Raw genomic sequence first — 15344 nt, forward strand, 5'->3', positions numbered from 1 at the left:
CCTTCAAATTTTAACCAAAACTGGATTAAAATATTTGGAGGTTTTAGTAATGTTTTTTCACCTCTCTTGTTTATTCTGTGGTCTCACCTATACTTCTTGAAAGGCCTCACCAAAGTCACTTAGGGACTTTTTTTTTTTTTTTTTTTTTAGTTTATTTTGAGAGAAAGCACAAGCAAGGGAGGAGCAGAGGAGGCGGGGCGGGGGGGGGGGGGGGCGCGGGGGGCGGGGAGGAAGTGGGGAAAAGAATCCCAAGCAGGCTCCGCACTGTCACCGCAAAGCCCAACATGGGGCTCAAACTCACAAACCATGAGATCATGACCTGAGCTGAAATTGAGAGTCAAACACTCAACTGACTGAGCCACCTAGGCACCCCACTTAGGGACCTCTTAATTGCCAAATTTTAGAGCTCTTTTCAGGTTTTTCTGGGATTTGGTCGCATGGCATTTGGCTTTCTAGAAGCTTCTCTTTGGCTTCTAGGAGTCCCTCTCTTTCTGTGTTTCTCCTTGCTCTATTCACTTTTAGTTTTTTTCCTTATGAAATGTGTTTAGCCAGTGTATTCTCTGCAACTGGATCTTTGGCTTTCTCTTCGGGGGTCTTTTCCACATTCTCAACTGGTACTTGATGCCGGTGACTCCAGGTCCCCCCTAGACCTTGCTCATGAACTACAAAAATTGTGCCAACTTCTCTATCAGGCATCTCCACTGGTGTATCTCCTAGCAATCTCATCCTTAACATTCCTAACCCTGAACCCATCATCCTCCCCATCCAAACTTGTTTCACTCATGTTCTCTCTGAGTTAATGTGAACATTACCCACATGATGCCTCTCCCCAAAGCTACACATCATTCTAGATGCTTTCCCTCACTTTTCTCATTTTTCCTCTTTAGTGCCTCTCGAATCTGCCTTCCTTCATACATCACTGTTGTTCCTATTTTAACCTTTATCATCTCTGTCCTGGATTATTCATTTATTCATTCAGTCAACTGTTCAGTAATTTAATTAAAAACAGATTTAGGCCCTGCCCTTAAATGCAGAAGTAATATGAAACAAGACAATCGGGGAGGAGGATTCCCCTACAGACAAGGCCTCTCTGGGACCTAAATTAAGAGTGGGAGCCAGTCAGATGCAGAGAGAACTTTATGAGTGAAGGTTCTGAGGCAGGAAAAAGCTCAGAACATTCCAGAAACTGAAGACAGTTACTAAAGAGAGTACTATCAGATAAGGATGGAAAGGTGGTCAGGGGCCAGACCCTATAGGTCTGGTAGGCTTTGTAAGGGGTTTACAGTGGAAAGCTGGGTTTTTTAAGTAGAGAAGTGACAAGATTTATTTAAGTTTTAAGATGACTCAGTGACCTTAGACAACATTGTTTAGTATCTAATATCTGGACTTTTAGGACTCCCAGGCACTGCTCCAGATTACGGTCTCTGAAACCAGATTAACCCAGGTCACTCTTCCATTTAACATGCTATAATCCCTCAGTTTCAAGATAAAGTTTAAAATCTTTACATAATAAAGACATTATACAGTCTTTGCTTACCTTCTTCGGACCTGCCACTCCCTATGACTTCTGTTACTTCAACCACACCACACCACTGTGAGTCTCAGAAAGGCCTTGACCTAGGCTGTCACCTTCTTGGTCTGTTCAGTTCTTCCTCATCCCTTAAGATCAGCTCAAGAGGCAGATCCAGTGAGAAGCCTTTATCAACTATCCCACCTCCCTGAGCTGTGCTGAAGTCCAGGCCCACCTCTTTCACTGCAATCCTCACCTTGGATTGCCAGACTGGTTTATGCACCTGTCTCCCTCAGCACAGAGAGGGCGAAAGGGATGCTCTTAGGCACATCTCAGAGATGCCACATAGGTGCTCTTACAAAATGTTGACAGCTTTGCCCATTTTCACTCTCTGTCTTGTTTGCTAGTACTTCTTGCTCACTAACACAGAACTTTTCCTAATATGGACTCATGGTACAGCTGACTCCTGGAGTGTATGAAGCTGTCTCTCAGAGATATCCCATGGAGAGGGTGCCTGGGTGGCTCAGTTGGTTAAGCATCTGACTCTTGATTTCAGCTCCGGTCATGATCTCAGGGTTGTAAGACGGAGCCCCGCATTGGGCTCTGTGTTGAGGGTGGAGCCTGCTTGAGTTTCTCTCCATCTCCCTCTGGCCCCACTCCCACTTGTGGGCACACACTTGTAGGTGCTCTCTGTCTCTGTCTTTCCTCTCTCTCTCTCTCTCTCTCTCTCTCAAAAAAAAAAAAATTAAAAAATAAAAAAGATATCCCATGGATTATCCCAGGGCCTGGTACAAGGGAGGAGCTGAGTTAATATTCGCTGATTCAATGTGTTAGAATAATCATCCCTTCAAAGCTAGATGGCATTGTTTCTCTAGATGTCTGACAGATAGTGCTAAATAGTCAAGGGGACGCATCACTTCCCTTTTAGTGAAGCGTGAAATTTCATACAGGTCCTGAGAATTTCAAAAGCAATCGATATTAACAATATAGGAAAGTAAGAGAGCTACAATGTTTAATCAGTGGCTAAAATACTCACATTTATATACATAGAGAACTATTGCATATTTATACATCAAAATGTTTAAATCATCTGTCATAAATCTTTTTAAACAATAAAACCCACAGGTAAAAAATTTGAGAATGATCTATATTAATCAGTCAATCCAAAGCAAATTCAAATTTCAAGTTAACTGAAAAAATCAACTTAATAATTTTTTATTCAGCTTCGGGGATCCTTCACTTCTTTTCTTTAGCATCATATCAGCTTTGTTCCCTCAGCTGTCTCTGGATCCACAGAAAGCTTCTGTAGAGTTTATTGTACCCTGTCCATCCCTCTATGGGAGCTGGCTGGACAATGCTCTTCCCAGGGATACTTATTAGCTTCTCTTCTTGAGGACAGAGATCACACCTTGCTTATCTTCATAAGCACTCTGTCCCATAAATATGAATGGATTAAAAGTCTAAACCCTTAACTGTGGCCCAGTACAGTTTTGAGAGGTGGCAAGTCATGGAGCACTTGAAGAGGAATGTTCTTACCCTAATTTGTGGGTTGCAGGAGGACAGGTGAGGGAGTCTAAAACTAAGGGGACTGGAAAACATTCCTTTCCCTCCAGATAAAATAGATACGCCGCATGATTGTATGTATTTGCTGATCCACTGACTGCTCGAGGTGGACTCTAAAACACACTTATGTTTGAATCACTATTATCTGCTCCTCTTTTTAAATAATCTTAATTATCTATGCTGCTCAGGTGGAGAAGGGAACTATATGAGGAAGAGATTTTATTAAATAGCACTTAATCCCCCTTTTAGTGAAGGGATTACAGGGATAACCTGTAAGTTATCTTCCTACCTCCCTCTAGGACCATTCGGAATGAGCTGATATAATCAGAAAATCTTTATGGAAGGAGTATAGCTTGAGTTTAGAGGGTTCCATACAAGATTTGATAGGTATTTAGTGATCATTTAATGCAAGGTTTTAAAATGCATTTTATGGGGCACCTAGGTAGCTCAGTTGATTAAGCATCTGACTCCTGATTTCAGCTCAGGTCATGATCTCACGATTCATGAGCCTGCTTAGGATCCCCTCTCTCTCTCTCTCTGCCCTTCTGCTCACACTCTCTCCCTCTCTCAAAATAAATCAATAAACTTTAAAAAATAGATAAATAAAATAAAATGCATTTTACGATGCCTTAAGATTATTACAGAATCAGCTAAGTGTTAATCACTTGTTGGATATTTAGAACTATGGTCAAAAGAATTATAAAAGGGAAGTGTTTCCTCTTGAAGCTTTTTGTCAGCTAGTTATAGGAATTAGAGTGTATTACACATGCAGTTGCTAGAGTCCAGTGTAAGACAGCCGTCTCCTTGTTCAAATACTGAAATTTTTAATGCAGGTGTTACAGCAAGCTGATTAAGGAGGAAGAACCACCACTGTTGGATATTTAAGTGTCAGCCACTGTATTGGGTAATTTTTAGTTATTATTTTTATTTAAGCACCAAAAACTCCTGTGGGGTAGCTAGTTATCCCCATCCTACAGAAAACAAAGCTGAAGCTCAGAAAATTTAAGCAGCTTGCATAGTTCACATAGTAGACAGCAGGCAGGCCAGGATTCAATCTTTGATCTCCTGTAACCTAATCCTCCTACCTCCCTCTAGGACCATTCAGAATGAGCTGATATAATCAGAAAATCTTTATGGAAGGAGTATAGCTTGAGTTTAGAGGGTTCCATACAAGATTTGATAGGTAGATGGGAGGAAGATGTGTCTGTGTTATCATCCTGCAAGGAAAGGGATGGAAAACTCAAAGTGGTAATTAAAGAACGTTTAATGAAGGCACTATGTCCAAAGGTGGGGCAGGGTTATGGGAACCAACAAGGGGAGTGAGGCCCTCAGAACAGTTACCACCTCCAGGCCTGAGGGGACAAGGGGAGGGAGTGGCATGGCATGAACCCAGTATGGCTGTGGGAGGAGAGATTCCCCCAGCAACTATGGCCAAGGTTAGACGGTCCCCTGCCAAAGTGCATCCAGGTGGTGAGGGAATGGAGGAGGGGTGGAGGAAACAAACCCAATCTCTTTTTCCTCAGCACCCCCCCCCCCCATTTCCTGTTCCACCCCCTATGGGCCAAATGCATGGGATGTCAAAGGTCAAGGGAGCCTACATGGTACAATCTGTAGAGGTCAGCCACAGTATGCAGAACAGAGAAGGGTGGAGAATTGATGTAAAACAGAGAATCGCCTGCCCGTTTTATTGTAGAGAGAATAACAGCACATGCACAGCCTCAGGACGAGACACTCAGCATGGCTTCAGTAGGAACCCATGCAGATCAGCCTCCCTGTGTTGAGGGGCTGATCTGGGTGGGGAGGGGGAGATGAAGTTGAATAGCCATGTCCCAGATGTCAAGTAAAGGCACTTGATCTTAACTTAATGCTCTTTAGTAAGCCAGTTTTGTTTCACATAAGCCAATGTTAATTTATTTCTTTTATAGGCTTGAGAGCTAGGGAGAGATCCTAGAAGAATGGTGAAGGGAAGGAAGGCAAGGGACAGAGCAGACTGTTTGTGGATACCTACCCATTCAGTGGGAGTGTCCTAGTAAGTGTGTGGGTTCCCTCACAGGGTTTATGTGGCTCTTTCTGTGTTCCAGTGACCTATGGGATGATGAGTTCCAGTGTGTACTACTACACCCGGATAATGTCGCAACTCTTCTTGGACACCCCAGTGTCCAAAACAGAGAAAACAAACTTTAAAACTCTTTCTTCAATGGAAGACTTCTGGAAGGTATTTACAAATGACTTTTCTATTTTTGTTTTGTTTTTTGTTTTGTTTTTGTAAATGACTTTCAAAGTACCTCTTTATCACTGAAAATTATTCATTTGGCTTCATAAATTAATTCACCAGTATATATAGGACCCATTATGTGCCTAACACCGAGTGAGATGTAGGTTATGGTGAGTTGTTGGAAGTTATGGTCCAGTTGAGAATCTTGTATGTTTCTTGCAGCATGTTGAATGTTTCATACTTTACCTTCTTTAGTGCCATAGTAACCACACAAGGTAAGTGCTAATGTTGTGCCCCGGGTGGTAGATGAGGAGACTAAGACTCAGCATGCTTACACATGGCTAGGGAGTATGAAAAATGGACTTTTTTTCTAGCCTGACAGGAACTTCTTCACCCTAGTCTATAATTCATTCATCCATTCTTGATTCAATAAATATCTGTTGACTATCTCCTAGATATACAGCCTAATAAGGGCAAAATCTGGTTATTTAGTCTTGCTTTTTTGTTTGTTTTTGTTTTGTCTTTTGTCTCCTTGTTTACGATGGCATATACTCTAGAACAGCACCTGATATAAGGCAGGCACTTTCTTTCAGAGATCTCTAATGTGAAACTCAATCCAGCCTTCCCAAATTGCACAAGATCCAACATAGTAGCAGAGGATAAGCTATGAGTGATACCATAGGAAAAATGTTAAACTGATCTGGGAGGTATGGTGCTCAGAACCTAGGAAAATTGGAAGGGAAATTGGAAAGGAAACAATTGTTTCTTCCTGCAGAGATGCTTTCTAAAATTTTTACTTAATGCTGGGGTCAGAGCTGGTGGTTGTAAAGATAGAGGAAACTGGACCATGTGGACCCATTAATATTGATGCCTAGTTAGGCATCAGGAATTAGAGTGTATTACACATCTTGGCATCCAAATACTTGGCATCCAAAACCACTCTTGTATAATATGAATCTCTCCCCACCTCAACAGAGCAAAACAATCCATCTCTTTTGATTGTCTGATAAGGATAAGACACTGAGAAACAGCTTCTTCTTCCCTACAGGCACACTAATGAGAGACTTCTCACATATACACAATTCCATGGTAAAGCAGGGGCAGGGGCAGTTAGAGTTCACAATGTGACAAAATAGTCCAGACACTTAAAAGATCCACCAGATGGCAGACTGGTAATCAAAACTGTAGTCTTTTCCTCTCCAAGCAAGTTTGGAACCATGGTTATGTGGGATGTTATTTTAATAAGGGAAAAGTAAAATGATCACAGTTGTGGATTTATGTAAACCACACCCCCCACCTTTAGTCCTAGGCACCAAGGGTAGCAACCATATAAAAAAATGGATATATATATATTTTTAATGAGTATTATAGATACAGGAACCTTGGCTCGAAGTTGGATCCTGCTCAAGGCCTCACAGCTAGTAAGCAGGGGAGCAAGATCCAACCCTAATCTTTCTGACAGAGAAACCCACTCTTGTCATGCTACCATGTTCACAGAGTTGCCAAACTGTTGGTCATGCAAACATTCCAGGAAAGTGCAAAGCAAGCCGCTAAGCTTGGAGCTTTTCAAAGAACTTTTCAAAAATGTTTCCTTCACGGGGTGAAGCCACCTGGGTGGCTCAGTCCGTTGAGCGTCCAACTTTGGCTCAGGTCATGATCTCATGGTCCGTGAGTTCAAGCCCCTCACTGGGCTCTGTGCTGACAGCTCAGAGCCTGGAGCCTCCTTTGGATTCTGTGTCTCCCTCTCTCTCTGCGCCATCACCCCCCACCACCACATTCTCTGTCTCTGTCCCTCTCTCTCTCAAAAATAAATAAACGTTAAAAAAAATTTTTTTAAATGTTTCCTTCACTTTCAGTTCACAGAAGGTGCCTTATTGGATGGGCTTTACTGGAAGACACAACCCAGCAACAATACTGACGCCGACAACCGAAGCTTCATCTACTACGAGAACCTCCTATTAGGCGTACCACGTATACGGCAGCTCAAAGTCAGGAACGGGTCCTGTTCTATCCCCCAGGACTTGAGAGATGAGATTAAAGAGTGCTATGATGTCTACTCTGTCAGTAGTGAAGACAGGGCTCCGTTCGGTCCAAGAAATGGAACGGCGTAAGTGTCTGTGCCCCGTTGCCATGTGTCCTTGCCTCTCACTGACATTCATTCATTCATTCATTCATTCATTCATCATTTATTCTCTAACCCCAACCAAGGAGAAGATGCTTTAAGTGAGCCTTCAGTGCTTACACTTGAGGCGATGGCCAAATTGACTTTTGGTTTCTCAGGTTTTCTCTACTTTTTACCCCCTTCAATTTCTGCACACAAATATTTCAACAGGCTAAATTGTTGACACAAGAAACATGGCCCACAAGAAAGAGGCTATCTGGGCCTTTGGTGGTTTCTTTTAAGATGCCTCGTTCCTATTTTTCTAGATCCATTGATATAATTCACTAGGTTATTACTGGAAATTATTCTGGTACAGAAATTCTCATCTTACTAGAATTTACAAATATATCTTTGTTCATAGTACAGTTATTTAAAGTGTCTAATAAGCTTGGGAGGCAGTTTTTTGTCTGGTTTAAAGCCTGTCCTCTCAAAGATGTGTTTATGATGTTGAGTATGTATTGTCATTGTGGGTATTTGCAGGGATTTTTGGTATTCTTTTGTAACCATACTTAAAATATCTTGTGTGTTAAGGGAGGATAGTCATTACTTTTAGAATTACGGTAGTTACTATAAAGATTTGAGAAGATCTCTCAAGCGGTCCCAAGGTGGCCCTCTTAGGGTCACTGCCCCTGAGTGAGTCATTATGGTTAGAAGTGTCTTCTAAACTTTTCTAACCTAATTCTATCAGTTCCCCTAGATCCCTTTCTTGGGAACTGAGACACCCACACTCCAGATTTGTCAATTATACTGTGGGGGCAAACAGCTCTCCAATGATCAGATTCTTTGTTTATCATCCGATGCATATTTTATTTAGTCCCAGGGTCCGTAAGGAACAAACTAGGTAAACGTCAGAAGATTTAGCATAAAGGGATTGAATCATCCCAAAGACATTTCTTCCAGGTTTGGTAATGATTTTGTCTACTGCTCCTTTTTCTAGTTCCTGCCCTTAAACTATGGTACTTTGTCTAATATTTTACTCAATTTCATATCATTAGTGAGAGAAATGGGTACAGCCACTACCAGACGCTACTTAAGAAGGGATTTCATGCATTATCTCATCTGCTTTTCACAAAACAACTCTGAAAATAGGTGTCATCTCCGTTCTGTAGATGAAAAAACTGAAGCTCACTTACCCAAAGTGTCACAGCACTTAAACCAGCTTGACTCCAAAACCCATGTTTCTTCTACTAAACCACATTGCTTCTTCTCTATTAATTACACTGTTAGGGTGGCTCCTTGCCACCATCAGCTCCTTATCAGCACTCCTGCTTCTTGAGGGTGGGGACTGTATTTTGTTCACTGCTGTATTCTCAAAGCCTTGAGCACTGCCTGCTGTCTGAAGCTACTCAGTAAATGTCTGCTGGAGGCATGGGTGAGTGGGTGATGTCCATCCACCATGGATGGACTGCCATGTGTCTAAACCACCCCTTGATTCTGCCCTATTCTCAAATTACTCCCATTCCTCCTTCCCTTGAACTCCAAACTTCCGGCAAGAATAACCTTCACTCGCCACGTCCATTTCCTTACCATTGATTCACCCCTTAAAGCTTAAACCTGTGCTTTGGACATCTCTCTTGGAAGCCACCAGTGGATTTATTGAGTTTGCCAACCCACTGACCCATTCTTGATGTACATCCCATTTGGCATCTCTGCAGAACTTGGCGGTGTTGATTGTTCATTCTTGTGACTTCTGAGAGTGATGCTTGAGTTCCCTTCATTCTGTAATCCTCCTCTTAACCCCTCCCACTTCTGTCTTATTCCTACGTTCATTCTATATTCAGATCTTTTCTTTCTGTACATTTTTTCCCTTGACACTCAGTTGACTTCCTCTCTCATCCCTATTTGATAATTTATCATTTCTTCATCAAATGTACCGAGCGTTTACTTGTGCCAGGCATTTTCCCAGTGAGGTCTCTTTTTTCTAGAAACGCCCTTGGTGCTGGCTAGGGCAACAAAACAGCAAGAAACAAAACAGAAACAAATCCCCTGTCTTCACAGAGCTTGTGTTCTAGTGACAGAAAACAAAAAATAACACTATATCCCACCAATGTCCCACCAGCTCCTATAATTCAGTCTGACCAAACTGAATTCCTCACTTTCTTATCGGGTCTGTTCTCCTTTGCATTATTCAAAGAGCCTCCAATCATTTTTCAGATGTCACTTCTCCCTTGCCCCAACTTCCAAATCAGAGGCCAAGTTCTTCTGACGGTCACTGCAGTGTCCTATCTCTGTCCTTCCTGTCTGTCTTCCTATCTTCCTATCACTGATCTGGCTCAGGCCTCATCATGTCTGGCCTATTGCAGGGACTGCTAACTGAGCTGTGTTAGGTCCCCCAGGCCCACACCCTGGCTCGGGGATTTGTTGGAAGGATTCACAGGATTTATCATCTAGTCATGTTTGTGGCTAAGGTTTAATGCAGTGAAAAGATAAAAGCAAAAGCAGAAGAAGGTACAGGCGTGTGGGGCAAAGTCTGGAGGAAACAAAGTGCAAGCTTCCAAAAGTCCTCTCCTGGTGGAGTCCCATAGGACATGCCGAATTCCTCCAGTAACGAGTCCCAACAATATCTGTCAGAGAGGCTCATTAGAGACTCACTGCCTGAGGTATTTATCGGCTTCTGGTCACATAGGCAGCCACTGCCTGGCATGTACCCAAATCCCAGACTCCCAGGAGGAAAGAAGGTGTTGAGCATAAGCCACTGTGTTTGTACAGACAGGCTAGGCACAGTTAGCCACTCTTATGTATCAAAGTTTTATGTCAATATAGGGAGCTGTTTATCAGTCAAGGTTCAGAGCAGCCAAGGCCCAATCTTGCAAGCAGGCCTTCCGAATAAAGGGCCATCTCAGACCTGCTATGGCAGCTTTTCTGCACATGAGGTGTCTATTCCTCACCACTCCAGTCTTTCCTGCAGCCACCGGAGGAACTCCGTTCAGTGCCTCTCAGAAACCTTCCCTCAGTGACTCCTTCGTGCTTGCTCTTCACAATCTGACCACAGTCTACCTTTCAACGTTTCTTTCTTCATCATATGGGAGCTGAACTCAACTACCAGCTGGATGCCTTGTACTTCTCCGGCCTCACCTGGCTCAGGCTTGAAAATGCCCTTCTCATCCACTTAAACCTGCCTGAATCCTGTTTATCTTTCACAGCCCAGGTCTGCTGTGGCTTCTTCCCAAAGCTTTCTCTATGCACCTTTGCTGTTGCCGGACCCCAGACAAGGATCTGCCAGAGCAATTTCTCTATACTTCTCTGTTGGATTTATCATCCATCTACCTTGTATTTTAATTGTTTAATTACAACTTTTATCTTCCTACTTACTATAAATGTGAGAGGGAAAGGAACTTGGTCCATCTTTATATCCCTGTTAATGCGAAAGAAGCCTCTGGTTCCTAAGAAAGCCTCTCTCAATACTTGTGGATTAAACACCCAAATGCCCTGTGGAGTCTTGTTTAGTTCAGTTGCCAACAGTGGTACTTGATGAACTTGTACTTCTTGGCTGCAGTTTTCTCTGGGAGCATAGAGTCATCTAGCCCCTGAGTATAGTTACCCAGGGAAGGCAGCTACATAAACTAAGGGCTAATAGCACAGGTTCTAGAGACAGTCCTGGTGTAGGTTCCTGACAATACCTTCAAAAGCATCGAGACTGAATTGACCTCACTAAGCTTCAGGGCCCTCATACCTAAAAGGGGGATAATAAATGTATAAGAATTAAATAAGGGGGTACCTGGGTGGCTAAGTTGGTTAAGCCTCTGGTTCTAGGTTTTGGCTAGATTTAGTGTAAAGGGATTGAATCATCAGGTCATGATCTCACAGTTTGTGAGCTCAAGCCCTACATCTGGCTCTGTGCTGTCAGTGTAGGGCCTACTTGGAATTCTGTCTCTCTCCCTCCCCTGCTCACATACTATCTCTCTCTCAAACTAAATAAATAAACTTAAAAAGAAAATTAGGGGCACCTGGGTGGCTCAGTCAGTTAAGTGTCCAACTCTTGGTTTCGGCTCAAAGTCATGATCTCTTGGTTTGTGAGTTCAAGCCTCACATTGGGCTCTGTACTGACAGTGAAGAGCCTGCTTGGGATCCTCTCTCTCTGTGTCTCTCTTCTCTCTATCTCTCTGCTCTTCCCCTGCTTGTGCTCTCTCTGAAAGAGAGAAAGAAAGAAAGAAAGAAAGAAAGAAAGAAAGAAAGAAAGAAAGACATTTATGAAGCACTACTCCAAGCACATTACCCAGCTTGATAAGACTTACATTTATTTATTACATACTCTATCTCACCAGGAACCAACTAACTTTATAAAAAAAAATTTTTTTAACGTTTATTTATTTTTGGGACAGAGAGAGACAGAGCATGAACGGGGGAGGGACAGAGAGAGAGGGAGACACAGAATCGGAAGCAGGCTCCAGGCTCTGAGCCATCAGCCCAGAGCCTGACGCGGGGCTCGAACTCACGGACTGCAAGATCGTGACCTGAGCTGAAGTCGGATGCTTAATCGACTGAGCCACCTAGGCGCCCCCCAACTATCTTTATAAATGCCACAAGTGTTCCACTGATTTTATCTGTTTGTTTTGTTTTCATTTCATGTTTTAATTAGTTGGATATACACGAGTGAAGAAGACTTGAATGGGAGTAGCCACTGGGGAATGATTGCAACCTATAGTGGAGCTGGCTATTACCTGGATTTGTCAAGAACAAGAGAGGAGACAGCCGCTCAGGTCGCTAGCCTCAAGAACAATGTCTGGCTGGACCGAGGAACCAGGGCAACTTTTATTGACTTTTCGGTATACAACGCCAACATTAACCTGTTCTGTGTGATCAGGTGTGTACCAAGGGCGCTGGTCCCTCCCACCTCAGTGTCTTTGTATGTATATCCTAGTCTTGAGATAGACCAGGAGATCATTGCCTGCGGCTGGCTAAAGGACTACCAAAGATCAGAGCTGACAGCAAGGGAAGGGTGAAAACCAAAGGCTCAGTGGGATAAATATATTTGGGGAAAGGGAACTAGAATCCTAGAATATTATGAGTTGGAAAGAACCTTAAGACTGGTCCAGGTTTATCCCAAAGCTGGAACCTTCTCAGAAAAAAAGCACTGTGTTTTGCTAACATCTCTTCTTACTCATTATAATGATGATCAATGCTATATACTCTGTTACCACGGCCTCTGCTATCAAACAGTGACTCATTTCCCTGAGCTTCCCACTCTCAAATGATGCCCATGCTATCAGAACACAAGCACGGTAGTCAGAGGGTATGCCTAGGTTTGGTAGGATACCCAGGTACCTGCTAACACTGAGATTCACCAAAGGCACATAAAATTCCTTCTACAGATCCTGTGACATTGCCATCATGGTCACATTGGTTAGCAGTGAGGAAACTAACAAAGACCTACTGGCTTGTCTGGGGCCTCTTGTTCATTCATCCACTTATTCAGAAAACATTTATTGGACACTTAATATGTGTCAGGTACTGTTCTCAGCACTTGGGCCACATCAGTGAACAAAATAAAGATAGCTGCTCTAGCAGAGCTTGTGTTAAACCAGGAGGAGATAGATAATAGACAAGAAACAATAAACAAAAGAAACAAATAGTAGGTTAGAAGGTAATATGTGCTATAAAAAAAGAAAAAAGCAGAACAAGGCAAGGGAGAGTCAGAGTTCACCCACTTTAATCCTCCTGGTGAATGTGTCAGCAACACCCAGACATCACTGACATGACTTACTTTCACATATATATACCTACCAAATAAGAAGCATAAATTCTCATAATATCCTTATTTTGTGATCATTTTTGAGGCTAAACTCAAATCTGCTTTACAAGGCCAGTTGGATTTTCCCAGACCACTTATTTAACAACTTTCACAGGAAATGATGTCACATTAAGTCAAATAACAGCTATTACTAGAAATGATTGAATAATGATTGCAATTATTATTGAACTTTTCCTAATGATTTCAGGGCAAATAGAAAGAGGAAAAAAACAGTCAACTCAGGCAGTCAACTCTGATTGACATTTAAGGAAATATCTATTTATAGAAGGTCTTGAGTATGTCTTTCACTTCCTTCCCATACTTTAAGAGTGAATATTGTCAAGGCAATTACTTCTTTTCTGTATGTTGCTGCCTACGTTTCTGGAGAAGTTAACAGATGCAGGGCCAGAACAGGACAAAAAGAGATTACTTCACACACACAAGCTACTTTCTGCCTTCCACATTTACACTGAGGCTATAACGAGGCTCGCTGTTTCTGTATTGCTCTCCCAGGTTTTTGTTTATTGCCCCTGGTCTCCAACACATCAAATGAGAAAAAAACAAAAAACAGTGATTGACAGTGAAGAGGAAGGAAAAATTTTCATACTTCTTTGACCAGTTCTAATTTACCATTGTCTCTGCCTGGACCTGATTATTGCTCATGCTTGAGTCTTAGATACTCAGGCTCTGGGTGTGGCTATGCATCCTGTAACGGAAGAGAAGGTTACACCTGGTAGTTAACTAAAGGTCTTTTCAGAATCTTAACATTAAGGAGGTAGATATTCTATTTCTAGTTTGATAGGGGAACTGCACCATTAAGTGAATCATTTAACTCTCTCAGTGTGACACCTATAAAATGGGAAGTTGGCAAGAAACATCCTTCTTGTTTGAAAAAAAAAGAACTATAGAGCATTTTGAGCAGTATAAGTAACAGAAAAGTAAAGGGGAAACTGAGGAGGAATAATCTCTTTAGGAGGACTTGGGGAGCCTTGTTCCTTTGGGGGCACAGAATTGTACAAGAACACAGCTATTAGCTGTGATCAAAAATATTCTGCCACTAGTTTGAGGTGACTTGTGGTTACAATTTTAGGACCTGTTAGTACAGGGACAGAGTAGATGGATGTCCTTTCCTGGCTGCATCCATGTGTTGTTGTTGTTGTTGTTGTTGTTGTTGTTGTTGTTGTTTTGTTACTGTTTTAACTGTTCTTATTGCAATGCAGGTTATTGGTTGAATTTCCAGCAACAGGCGGTGTGATTCCATCTTGGCAATTTCAGCCTGTAAAGCTGATCCGCTATGTCACGACTTTTGATTTCTTCCTGGCAGCCTGTGAGATTATCTTTTGTTTTTTTATCTTTTACTATGTGGTGGAAGAGATACTGGAAATTCGCATTCACAAGCTACACTATTTCAGAAGTTTCTGGAATTGTCTGGATGTTGTGATTGTTGTGGTAGGTTTGAGAACAATAGAAAATTCCGTACTCTGTTATAAAAACATGTTAGAGTCCTTGATCTATCTCCTCTGTATTGTGGATCCTGATATTCCTGAAGGAGAATCTAAAAGTTCTCTTTCCTATATATCAACTTAAGTGTTACCAATTATTTTCTCATTTTGTATGAGTAACCCTTCTGAATATAGAAGTGGAGAGGTATTTATAATAAGCTATCAATTAGCCACACAAATAACCAGAATAATGTGGCTGGCTCATTTGGAAGAGCATGCGACTCTTCATCTCAGGGTTGTGAGTTCGAGCCCCACTTTAAGAGATGACTTTAAATAAATAAATAAACTTGAAAAAAAATTAAAGTGATCGCTATGTGCTGATACACACAAGTTCCAAGACATAAAAAAAGAATAACTTAGTAATTCACATTTGGCTTTGGCATGCCATATGAGATGGGACACAGAAAACAATGTTTTGTCTATTCTGGTTTTTGTTAATTATATTTTTCTTCAACTGCTAACAAAAATTAATTTGTATTTTTCTGCACATATGTAAAGTTAGAGCAAGAAGAAGCATCCAGAAAATATTTGGGGTGGTAGAGAAAATTTCCTTGTAGTTTAAAACTTCCTGAAAATAGTCCACAGTGTACAAAATACAGGTGAGGGACCATCAACGTTTTCTGTATCAGGTGCAAGAAACCAGAAGGCAGCTAGGATAGAGT

At 41.9% G+C, this 15344-nt stretch overlaps 1 protein-coding gene across 1 annotated transcript in view; it reads left to right on the forward strand.

Moving 5' to 3' along the window:
• The window catches only part of PKD2 (polycystin 2, transient receptor potential cation channel), a 54064-nt gene that overhangs the window by 14515 nt on the left and 24205 nt on the right, over positions 1-15344 (forward strand). Inside the window, exons 3-6 of the mRNA XM_078445926.2 lie at positions 5155-5288; positions 7145-7395; positions 12029-12253; positions 14401-14629. Coding sequence (XP_078302052.2) covers positions 5155-5288; positions 7145-7395; positions 12029-12253; positions 14401-14629 — 839 coding nt within the window. The remainder of the gene's footprint in view (positions 1-5154; positions 5289-7144; positions 7396-12028; positions 12254-14400; positions 14630-15344) is intronic.

Source organism: Panthera onca, chromosome B1, assembly GCF_046562875.1.
Source record: "Panthera onca isolate mPanOnc1 chromosome B1, mPanOnc1 haplotype 2, whole genome shotgun sequence".
Lineage (NCBI taxonomy): Eukaryota > Metazoa > Chordata > Mammalia > Carnivora > Felidae > Panthera > Panthera onca.